Here is a 12,670-nt window from a genome sequence, read left to right as displayed (position 1 = left end):
TGATGTTGTCCGACTGAAACCTGATGAATCTGGCCAAAGCCAGCTGAGGCCATGCCTGGAGAGCATTGAATATCGCTTTTAATTCCAGAATATTTATCGGTAGGAGAGCCTCCTCCCGAGTCCACAAACCCTGAGCTTTCAGGGAATTCCAGACTGCACCCCAGCCAGAAGACTGGCGTCTGTCGTCACTATAACCCATTCTGGCCTGCGGAAACACATTCCCTGGGACAGATGATCCTGCGACAACCACCAAAGAAGAGAGTCTCTGGTCTCTTGATCCAGATTTATCTGAGGAGATAAATCCACATAATCCCCATTCCACTGATTGAACATGCATAGTTGCAGTGGTCTGAGATGCAAGCGAGCAAACGGAACTATGTCCATTGCCGCTACAATTAGTCCGATTACCTCCATACACTGAGCCACTGACGGCTGAGGAATGGAATGAAGAGCTCGGCAGGTGGACAAAATCTTTGATTTCCTGACCTCCGTCAGAAATATTTTCATGTCCACCGAGTCTATCAGAGTCCCTAGAAATGAAACTCTTGTGAGGGGGGAAAGAGAACTCTTTTTTACGTTCACTTTCCACCCGTGATACCTTAGAAAGGCCAACACTATGTCCATGTGAGACTTGGCTAGTTGGAAGGACGACGCTTGAATTAGAATGTCGTCTAGATAAGCCGCCACTGCTATGCCCCGTGGCCTTAGAACCGCCAGAAGGGACCCTAGCACCTTCGTGAAGATTTGAGGCGCCGTGGCCAACCCGAAAGGAAGAGCCACAAACTGATAATGCTTGTCCAGAAAGGCGAACCTGAGGAACTGGTGGTGATCTTTGTGGATAGGAATGTGCAGATACGCATCCTTTAAGTCCACGGTGGTCATATATTGACCCTCCTGGATCAATGGTAAAATAGTCCGAATGGTCTCCATCTTGTTAAGATCGAACTCTTAGGAATTGGTTTAGAATCTTGAGATCCAGAATTGGTCTGCAGGTTCCCTCCTTTTTGGGAACTATAAACAGATTGGAGTAGAACCCCTGCCCCTGTTCTGCTTTTGGAACTGGGCAGATCACTCCCATGTAAAAAAGGTCTTCTAAACAGCGTAAGAACGCCTCTCTTTTTGTCGGGTTTACAGACAATTGAGAAAGATGGAACCTCCCCCTTGGAGGGGAATCCTTGAAATCTAGAAGGTATCCCTAGGTTACAATTTCTACTGCCCAGGAATCCTGAACCAGGCCTGAGCAAAGAGAGAGAGTCTGCCCCCTACTAGATCCAGTCCTGGATCCGGGGCTACCCCTTCACGCTGACTTAGTAGCAGCAGCAGGCTTTTTGGCCTGTTTACCCTTGTTCCAAGCCTGATTAGGTCTCCAGGTTGGCTTGGATTGAGCAAAGTTCCCCTCCTGCTTTGCAGCAGGGGAAGAGGTACAGGGACCACTCTTGAAGTTTCGAAAGGAACAAAAATTATTTTGTTTGGTCCTTGTCTTATTTGACTTATCCTGAGGGAGGGTATGGCCCTTCCCTCCAGTAATGTCTGAAATGATCTCTTTCAATGCAGGCCCGAATAGGGTCTTACCTTTGAAAGGGATGGACAAAAGCTTAGATTTAGATGACACATCAGCTGACCAGGACTTAAGCCATAATGCTCTACGGGCTAAAATGGCAAAACCTGAATTCTTAGCCGCTAATTTAGCAAGATGAAAAGCGGCGTCTGTAATAAAAGAATTAGCCAACTTAACAGCCTTAATTCTGTCCAAAATATCATCTAGTGGGGTCTCCATCTGAAGAGCCTCTTCTAGAGCCTCAAACCAAAAGGCAGCTGCAGTGGTTACAGGAACAATGCATGCTATAGGTTGAAGAAGAAAACCTTGATGAACAAAATTTTCTTTAGGAGACCCTCTAATTTTTTATCCATAGGATCAATGAAAGCACAACTGTCTTCAATAGGTATAGTTGTATGCTTAGCCAGTGTAGAAATAGCTCCCTCCACCTTAGGGACCATCTGCCATGAGTCCTTTATGGTGTCAGAAATGGGAGACATTTTCTTAAAAACAGGAGGGGGAGAGAACGGAATACCTGGTTTATCCCACTCCTTAGTAACAATGTCCGAAATCCTCTTGAAACCGGAAACACATCAGTGTAAACAGGAACCTCTAAATATTTGTCCATTTTACACAATTTATCTAGAACTACAATAGGGTCACAATCATTAAGAGTAGCTAAAACCTCCCTGAGCAATAAGCGGAGGTGCTCTAGCTTAAATTTAAATGCCGTCATATCTGAATCTGTCTGAGAGAACATCTTTCCTGAATCAGAAATCTCTCCCTCAGACAGCAAATCCCTCATCCCTACCTAAGAACATTGTGAGGGAATATTGGATACGGCAACTAAAGCGTCAGAAGGCTCAGCATTTGTTCTTAACCCAGAGCTACTGCGCTTCCCTTGCATCCCAGGCAGTTTAGATAAAACCTCTGTGAGGGTAGTATTCATAACTGAAGCAATATCTTACAAGGTGAAAGAATTAGACGCACTAGAAGTACTCGGCGTCGCTTGTGCGGGCGTTACTGGTTGTGACACCTCTTCTCTTTACTCTTCCTGCTTAAAGCCAGCAAAGGAGAATGACTGGGGGGTGGAGTTAAGGGTGGAGCTATATAGACAGCTCTGCTGTGGTGCTCTCTTTGTTACTTCCTGTCAGGAAGGACAATATCCCACAAGTTAGGATGAATCTGTGGACTCGGTACATCATGCAAAAGAAAAGACACAATATACACTTAAAATTTTAATTAAGATTTTTAATTGTTTGGATGCCGGCATCATTCATAGGATAACTGTTCTTAAATTGTAGATTTTTTTTCACATTACCTCTTGATTTTAGACCTATTTAATGTATTAAATGTATTCGTATGTACAATATTAAGTAAGCTTTTATTGCCAAGCCATTGTTTGGGAGGAACTTTTTTCTGGAGATTGACTAAAACTACGTCTGAGTAAAATTACTTCTGGGTCATTTGCCCTGTATTTTATTTTATATTCATACACATATCTTTTGAAAAGCCAAACCCTTATCCACGATTAACACCATCATCACACTATCTATTAGTATAAACTACTAGTATGAAATCAACTATCTGACTATTTCGCTAGGGTTATTTTGAATTATTTTGAAGGATTTTACCCCTACGCCCACATTAGGGTTAAGTTGAATCTGTCAAGTATACCATTCAGGATTCTATTTCAATCTTTGAAACCCTATCAAACATCTGAAATACATCCCTTCCCAAATTAGGTTGCATAGTGTTGCACACCTACATGAAAACTAAGTCATATCCATAAATTCATATATACAATCGGTAATTTAACCATTATTCTGAGCTTATTGACTGAGCTTTTTTAGCGCTATCCCACCCCCCACCAGGAGTATTAAATTGTGGACTCTCACCACCTGTATGAAAGAAATCTAAGCCATTCTGTTTATGTTGTGTTCCAAACACTATATCAATTTAACTTCATTATTGATGTAGCAATGAGATTTCCAAAAACAAAACAAAATATAGCTAAGTGACACTGAAGAAAATTCTAAATATGTGTATTGAAGCGTAACACAACATTATTTGTTGCTGGCTTTACAGCAAAATTACTAGTATATGTACAAAGAATTAAAATAACTTCTAATTCGGAGGAGCTAACTGCAGAGTGGAGCAGACGCATCTCTAAGGAGCTCTGTCTGGATATAACTTAAAATTAGTGATCCCTGGCCGAAAATTTTAATTTTAACCACCTTATTTTGCCTGATTTATACCCCACAGCAAGAAGGTTAAGCTTGATAAGCTATACTCTGGTGGCGCTGGGCATAGTGCCCGTGAGGAAGTCGGCTGAGGTTACGGCCTACCGAGACACCCGGAGCCTTAGCTAACACAGCCTCCTGGCCCTTGGAGGGCGATTACTGGAGGACATTGAAGTATACCCTGGAGGATCGGGACTCCGCTCCAGGGTCGACTAGTAAGGTGGTGTGAATGCACGGATGTCAGCAGAGGCCTTGCTGAGCGGCATAACACGCCGGAAGAAAACACCGTAAAGGGGTTACCTGACCAGCCCATATCGACACGAGCCCACGAGACACAATTTTGGAGCTTCACACTGTTGAGACCCATTGGCCGCTCTTGCTGCCCGAGTACGAGTAGAGGACACTTTTATTTAAGCCGGCAGGTCTCCAAGTCTGTCTTCCTTTGCGAGTGAGGGCCGCCTTCCTGTCCGCCACATACTCGCCTCCTCCTGGTTATCCCCGGACAGTAAGAGACTTTGCTCCATTGGTCCCCGGTGAAGCCACACGGCTGTGTGTAGTTGCGGGACTCCTGCAGGTCAAACAACCCTATTTAAGATACGGGGGAGCTACACAAACGGCTTTTTACAATTCTGCATGACGCCATACAGCCGTGACAGGCCCAGACCTCCAGGTTATCAGAAATTATTGCCAATAAAAAGCTTTACCGTTAAAAAGTACATCCCTGACCCTGGGACCGGCTCCCCTGCAGTTTTCAACGCAGTTCTGCTGCTTGGAGGAGTGATGAGAGAGGGGTGATAGAGGAGATAAAACGACTTAAGGTAAGGAGAGTCCCCCAAATAAAATAAAACTCCAAATAAGACTGGCTGTTACCCACCATATTTACACTTACCTACATCCCTGAGGCCTAACACCTGTACCCACGTTGAGCAGCATTCTAAAGGGCTGTGGTGCATTGCATCGGGAGCCACGTGGGAAACAACCTAATATATCTGAAGGATACTTAGCCTCATTCTATGCTAAGGAGCACAGAGCATATCTGCCCTACACATATAGTTCAGTGGCTCCTCTCCATATAGCCCACAAGAGTTTTATATAGACTGCCTGACGAATATAAACTGTCCACACTTGTAACTTCATAAAACAGCACGCTCCTCCCTTTCCTGTAGGGTTTTTATACCTGTTGGTCATATCCCCCCTTCCATTTACCCACTTCGCCTACAAGGGGCAATTCCCTAGGAGGGTGGCTGTAAGTCAGAAGGCATATATTAAACCTCTCCTTTTGATAGCAATCTCACTCTTCGCTAGAGGTCCCCTACATTAACAACGCTCTCATTACCCTCAGAATATTACTTTTACATCACAAGTAACAATACCTAACATGATGTGCTAAGCCCCCAGCTGTAGGGGAGCCAGGCGGTATATACCCATGACCCATTTATCATTAAGGAAGGTTCCTCACTCGACACATTAACAGTTTCTCTCTGTTGGGTCCACTCTGGGATTCTGATACTCACGATTAAGGGCTCACAATATGAGGAAAAAGCAGAAACACCAAGATCATCCTAAAAGGACGTTAAATGATCATTTTCATAGTAAACCTCTCTCTGATCCGGAAGGATCTGAGGAAGACTCCAGAGATGCTGCATCCTTATATGGTGAAGTTCTCAAACCCACTACCTCGTCTAAAGATAGGCGCAATGTCTCCCAAACTGACATCCTTGACTCCATTAAAGCCCTAGCAGATAAGATGGACACTCACCATTCATCTTTCAAACAGGATCTCAGGCAATCAGTGAGTGAGTTGAAGAGGGACATTGCTTCCCTCGGGGAGCACATGGAGACACTGGAACGCAAGCATGAGGACCTCAGTGTGGATCTTTCCAACCTTCTGGCATACTCCCAAAATTTGGCAGAACAGATTTCAGACCTGGAGACAAAGCTAGCGGACATAGAAGACAGGTCCCGGCACAACAATCTTCGCATTAGAGGAGTTTCTGAAGATGTTAGCTCAACCGACTTACATAAATATCTGTCCGGACTTTTCACTGAGCTTCTCAGATCCTCTGCAGAACAAGAGTATCTAATAGACAGAGCCCATAGAGCTCTACGTCCGTGAAATTCATCATCGGATATGCCAAGAGACATTATCGTCCGATTACACTACTATACATTTTTTAAAAAAATACTACGAGCCGCCTCCTCGAATAAAAACCTGACCGTGCCATATGACACAATACAAATATTCCCAGATCTCTCACCACATACTTTAGCTAAACGCAGGACATTTCTACAACTTACACAACATCTTCGTCACCATAATGTAAAGTACAGATGGGGATTTCCCGTAAAGATTTTCTTCTAACACAGGGACCGCTCATATGTTATCTCCAAGCCCGATCAAGATATGAAGATTCTGCAATCACTGGACCTTACCCAGGCAACAGACCAGAACCTCCAGAACTCGGAACAGCCAGGATCCCTAAACTCTGCTGCACCCGAGTGGCAACCATTGCCCAGAAGATCCATTTCACAAGCTAAAAGAACAGAAACTCTGGTTTCTAAGACCCTACCATAGCACAACATCTCCTCTCTCAACTTGAGGTTATTTGATTAAACCTACCTGTCCAGGGAGTTGGTACGAGCCCACATACGGGTACTTATCTTACCCTCTAACTCTCTATTACCTCTCCTTCCACCTGGAGGGACCTTTTAACATTTCAAAACAACGGATGGGCCATATTACCTATAGACAGAATGAGCTTACAAACGGGTACTCATCTTACTCATTGTCCTAGAAAAAATATTCAATATGAGTCCATCTATTCGGAACTAGACTCCCAAGTCCGTTACATCATACATGTTTGTAAAATCAAGTCATCTTGTCATCCTAGTGAATATTTATACACCTAACTCCAAACAAATTAAATTCCTGACAAAGCTATTAAAATCGGTGTCAGCTGTAAAGCAGGGGGAATTAATTGTAGGAGGGGACTTTAATCTGATATGGGATCCAGAACTTGATAGGATGGGACCTAAGATATCTACTTTAGAGAGAGCAACTCACCCTCTCTCCAGGGCCTTCCAACAACTCATTAGTCAATATGATCTATATAATCCCTGGAGAGCGATTCACCCACAAGACAGGGAGTACACTTTCTATTCCCCCCACACAGATCATTCACCCGCATAGACTACTTTTTCATTAGCACCAGACCGTTAGATAAAATATCTTACACAAAAATACTACCAGTTTCATGGTCGGATCACAATGCCGTTACCCTATCTACAAGCCCACACATTAATTGCTACTCCCCTCCCGCGTGGAAGCTTAAAGATTACCTCGTTAAGGATCCCCTCATTAAAACTTAGACACAGGAGAAGATAATATAATTCCTAACCATCAATGACGATTCCCAGACCCCAATAGAGATACTATGGGCCACTCTTAAGGCCTATCTTAGAGGTTACTTTATTACAATTGATATAGACAAACACAATAAACAGGGAACCCCACTAGCAACTCTGGTTATGCGACTCAGAAACCTCCAACAAACGTTAAATATCTTGTATTCCAGTTCGGTAACCCAAGAAATTGCTGACGTTACCAAACAAATTCAGGAATTAGAGTTTCAAAAGACATACGATACATAGAGAAATTTAAGAGGATCTTTTATCACCATAGTAACAAAGCCTCCACGCTATTAGCAGCCAAACTCAGACATCACACAGCACAGGCCAAAATACTCTCGATCAGGAACACAGCGAACAAATTAGTCTATTCCCCTACGGACATAGGTGCAACCTTTCAAGCTTATTATCATTCCCTGTACAATATAAGAGAGAACCCAGACAGCTCCCCACCTGATACAGATAGCATAAAAACATCTTCCTCTCCTCTCAATAGAGAGCTCTACCATACTGAACAACCCTATCACACAAGAAGAAGTTCTAAAAGTAATCCAGAACCTGAAACTAGGGAAATCTCCAGCCCTTGATGGGTATACAGCAAGTTTTTACAAATCTTTCCAATCTGTAGTAGCCCCGATACTATGTAGATTATTTACAGAGATTATGCATAAGGGTTCTATCAACAGTGAATATCTAGAAGCAATCATCACTACAATTCTGAAACCTGGGAAGCCTCCCGATCAATGTAGTAGCTTCCGACCCATATCACTACTTAATTTAGACACCAAATTATATACAAAAATACTAGCAGATTGACATTCGATAGTGATTAACCCGCTGATCCACTCGGATCAGGTAGGGTTTGTACCACGGAGAGAAGGGTGCAACCAGGAGAATCCTTAATATTCTCTCAATTATGGAAAGGAGGAAGGTACCATTTCTCGCCCTGTCTCTAGACGCCGAAAAGGCCTTTGACAGGGTGGGATGGGAATATCTCTGGCTCACGATGGAAGCCTTCAACCTTCCAGACACCTTTATACGCGCGGTCCGGTCTATTTATACGACACCCACATCTAGGGTAAAAGGAATAGGCTTCAGTTCCGATACTTTTCAAATCGCCAATGGCACTAGGCAGGGCTGCCCGCTCTCGCCCCTTCTTTTTGCACTAACAATTGAACCCTTAGCACAAGAGATTAGGCATCATCCACATATTACAGGAGCACAACTAACAACGTCATCTCACTGCATCTCCTTGTATGCAGATGACATAACTCTATTCCTTACCTCACCAACCACTTCTCTTCCAGCTGTATTCAAGCTTATCAATTAATTTGGCCGCTTATCTTACTACAAATTGAATATTAATAAAACGGAAGCCCTATACTTAAACATTTCCCCTCAAGAGCTTTTTCTCCTACAAAAAATGTACCGTTTTCAATGGAATCCTCACACAATTTTATTAGGGCACATACTTAAGTCCCGATCCGGAACTTACAATAACTAAAAACTACACGGATAGGCTCTCAAGAGTTTCGGAATCTTCTTCTCACTTGGGAATTCAAAGAAATTTCCTGGACGGGAAGAATAGCAGCCATAAAAATGTCTTTCATACCCAAACTCATTTATTTATTTAGGTGCATACCCTATAACATCCCCAGACCCCTATTAAATAGACTACAGAGCTTCATAAACTACATATGGAAAGACCACAGACCTCGGACTTCTAGAACCACATTACAGAGACCAACTTCGCACGGGGGCTTAGCTCTACCCAATGTTATTCTGTATTACACTGGGGCCAGATTGTCACACATACTCAGCTGGTCACTCACAGCTAATTGCCCCCGTTGGGTCGATACTGAATCGACTGCCCTTCCGTCAGGGCTCTCACTACCTGACCTGCCCTGGATCCCCACCCACTACAGGGAAACAATATATAACTTACCACCAACCATACTAGATGCCCTAAAATTTTGGGACCAAATTAGACATAACCCAGATCTAGCACCCCATCCCTCCCCTGCCCTCACCTTGACCGGAGCCCTCTACTGCCTCTCGGACTCCCATGTGAAGTCCTGGCAAAACCTACAACCTACCCTAGATACAGACTTCTATGACCAGGGTCACTGGATTACACACTCACAATTCTGTCGAAATATGACATACCTACCGCTTTACGTTTTGAAGCTTTCCGACTCAGCTCTTGGCTAAAATCCTGGGGTTTCCCTAGACAAGACCTGAGATCTCTGTCCATATGGGAGACAAAGTGGCTTCAGGGACACAGCCTTAAACACGCTCTGTCTTTCCATTATAACCTCATTCTTGAACCTACCACTCTCCATAAAATATCCCAACATAAAGCCTGGGAGAAAGAGATAGGTTTTATGGCTGACACCAATACATGGCATATGCGAATACTCATAACCAAAAAACTCCTTCACTGTGCTACTCTCTGGGAACTACAATATAAAATCTTAGTGCAATGGCATTTAGTACCCTTCACATTGAACAGGATTTATGGCACTCACTCCCCCAGATGCTGGCGAGGTTGTGGACAGATAGGGACCCCACTACATATTTGGTGGTCCTGCCCCAAGATACGCCCTCTTTGGAGATGGCTCTTCCGTATTTTCAATCTACTTCACATTGACCTACCTTTCAAACCAGAGATAGCCTTATTTCATATACATTTTTCAGACTTAACGAAGGTGAAGGAAGCTCTTGCAATCTCTCCTCATGGCTACAAAACTGGCTATCGCCCGATTATGGTAATAAGAAGACCTTCCTCCTACATCACAGGTCCTCTCTATTGTGCACCATATCAAACAGATGGAACTATATTCCCATAGATCCTTGGGCAAAACTGCCTTTTATTATGAGGGCTGGTACCCTTGGATGGAAACCTTCCCAGACTAGGATGAACCCCTCCATCACAACTTCTCCTTTTCTGTATATTTCTCTCTTCCCAAACCCCTTTTTTTTCCCCCTCTTTACCTCTCCCCCTCATCCCAATAGTTGTTCCCTACCCTCTCCCCTTCTCCCCCCTATCATCAGTTATGGACGCAACTACTTGCCAGATATTTACTCTGTACATGCCTTCACCTTTTCTCCCCTTAATTACCTACTGTTTGATTCAGCGGCTCATAGCATTTACAGTTTTCAATTGTTACTGAAAACAAAAAACAATCATTGAGATATTGTGTTCTACCTTATAAACCAACCAAGACTGTTAATTTGCATTAATAATTGTATGTTTGTACCCTCTATATTATGTTACTTCTTGGTAGAGTATTGATGTATATCTGAACCAAATTCTCAATAAAAATGTTTAAAAAAAAAATAATAACTTCTAATTCAATTGCTGGTAATATGATCTCCTAGTAAATATGAAAATAAATAGTAGTCTTACTTGAAGCCACAGCTTGTTGTTCACGGCATCTCTCCCAGTAGCAATGCACTGAAATGTAGCATTCTGGCCAGCATTGACTTCAACATCGCCCAACCTCAAGAAATGAGGAGATTTATCTGATAAAGGTAAGAAAAAATTCAGTACTCAATATAAGGAATACAACTCTTAAAAAGTAAACTATAATGAAGGTTAACAAAAGCATCCCAAACTTACTTCCAATGATGGCTAGATATTGGAGAACATAAACTTGACAAACAACCAAATAATGTTTATTTTAAGAAAATATATTACTAGTTTATGGCTTTTTTATGAGGGGTTTGTTAAAAGCGTCATTTCTAACTTATTTAATACATAGTGCCAGTTAGTTCTAATAAGGGTTTGATTTATCAAGCGGAGAGTGGCATACATATTCACCCCTGTCCACCCCGGTTCGCCTCTGGCGGGCAGTAGTCCGCTGGTGGAATTCAGTTGTGCACACGAGCACTATTTTGCGCTCACAGCCAATCACGTGCGGGCAAGAGCTGTCAGTCTCCCTGGTCGGACAAGACAAGGGAGGTTGAAATTCTTCACCTAAGAGGTGGAAAAAGAGGGTAGAGAAGCAGGGGTCTCATGACTGCTGCTTGATAAATCGTGACTGCAGGTTCTCCTGTGAGAACCTGCAGTCATAGGGGAGGAGAACTCTTGATATTTATTATATGTCTTCATTAAACTGATAGATTTGTATGTGCACAGCTTACAAATTACTCCAGTTATTCTATTGTTTGGCATTTGTCATGTGTAACATGGTGTTCTGCACAAATGCAATATGCCATCTGAGTGATATCAATATATTTGCTTAAAGGGACAGTCTAGTAAAAAACATAATTTATGCTTACCTGATAAATTTATTTCTCTTGTAGTGTGTTCAGTCCACGGGTAATCTATTACTTATGGGATATATTCTCCTTCCCAACAGGAAGTTGCAAGAGGATCACCCAAGCAGAGCTGCTATATAGCTCCTCCCCTCACATGTCATATCCAGTCATTCGACCGAAACAAGACGAGAAAGGAGAAACTATAGGGTGCAGTGGTGACTGGAGTTATAATTTAAAACTTAGAACCTGCCTCAAAAAAAGACAGGGCGGGCCGTGGACTGAACACACTACAAGAGAAATAAATGTATCAGGTAAGCATATATTATGTTTTCTCTTGTTAAGTGTGTTCAGTCCACGGGTCATCCATTACTTATGGGATACCAATACCAAAGCTAAAGTACACGGATGATGGGAGGGACAAGGCAGGAACATTAAACAGAAGGAACCACTGCCTGTAGAACCTTTCTCCCAAAAACAGCCTCCGAAGAAGCAAAAGTGTCAAATTTGTAAAATTTGGAAAAAGTATGAAGCGAAGACCAAGTTGCAGCCTTGCAAATCTGTTCAACAGAGGCCTCATTCTTAAAGGCCCAGGTGGAAGCCACAGCTCTAGTGGAATGAGCTGTAATTCTTTAAGGAGGCTGCTGTCCAGCAGTCTCATAGGCTAAACGTATTTTGCTACAAAGCCAAAAAGAGAGAGAGGTAGCCAAAGCCTTTTGACCTCTCCTCTGTCCAGAGTAAATGACAAACAGAGAAGAAGTTTGCCAAAATTCTTTAGTTGCCTGTAAGTAGAACTTCAGGGCATGGACCACGTCTAGATTATGCAAAAGACGTTCCTTCTTTGAAGAAGGATTAGGACATAATGATGGAACAACAATCTCTTGATTGATATTCCTGTTAGAAACAACCTTAGGTAAAAACCCAGGTTTAGTACGCAGGACTACCTTGTCTGAATGAAAGATCAGATAAGGGGAATCGCAATGTAAGGCAGATAACTCAGAGACTCTTCGAGCCGAGGAAATAGCCATAAAAAACAGAACTTTCCAAGATAAAAGTTTAATATCAATGGAATGAAGGGGTTCAAACGGAACACCCTGAAGAACTTTAAGAACCAAGTTTAAGCTCCAAGGAGGAGCAACAGTTTTAAACACAGGCTTAATTCTAGTCAAAGCCTGACAAAAGGCCTGGACTTCTGGATTCTCTGCCAGACGCTTGTGTAAAA

At 42.8% G+C, this 12,670-nt stretch overlaps 1 protein-coding gene across 6 annotated transcripts in view; it reads right to left on the bottom strand.

Annotated features, from left to right (window-relative positions):
• The window catches only part of PTPRK (protein tyrosine phosphatase receptor type K), an 865,926-nt gene that overhangs the window by 486,290 nt on the left and 366,966 nt on the right, over window positions 1-12,670 (bottom strand). For all 6 annotated transcript variants that reach the window (XM_053710702.1, XM_053710703.1, XM_053710705.1 and 3 more), the window contains exon 5: window positions 10,598-10,713. In XM_053710702.1, coding sequence (XP_053566677.1) covers window positions 10,598-10,713 — 116 coding nt within the window. The remainder of the gene's footprint in view (window positions 1-10,597; window positions 10,714-12,670) is intronic.

Source organism: Bombina bombina, chromosome 4, assembly GCF_027579735.1.
Source record: "Bombina bombina isolate aBomBom1 chromosome 4, aBomBom1.pri, whole genome shotgun sequence".
Taxonomy (NCBI): Eukaryota; Metazoa; Chordata; class Amphibia; order Anura; family Bombinatoridae; genus Bombina; species Bombina bombina.
This window is presented reverse-complemented; position numbering and strand designations above follow the sequence as displayed.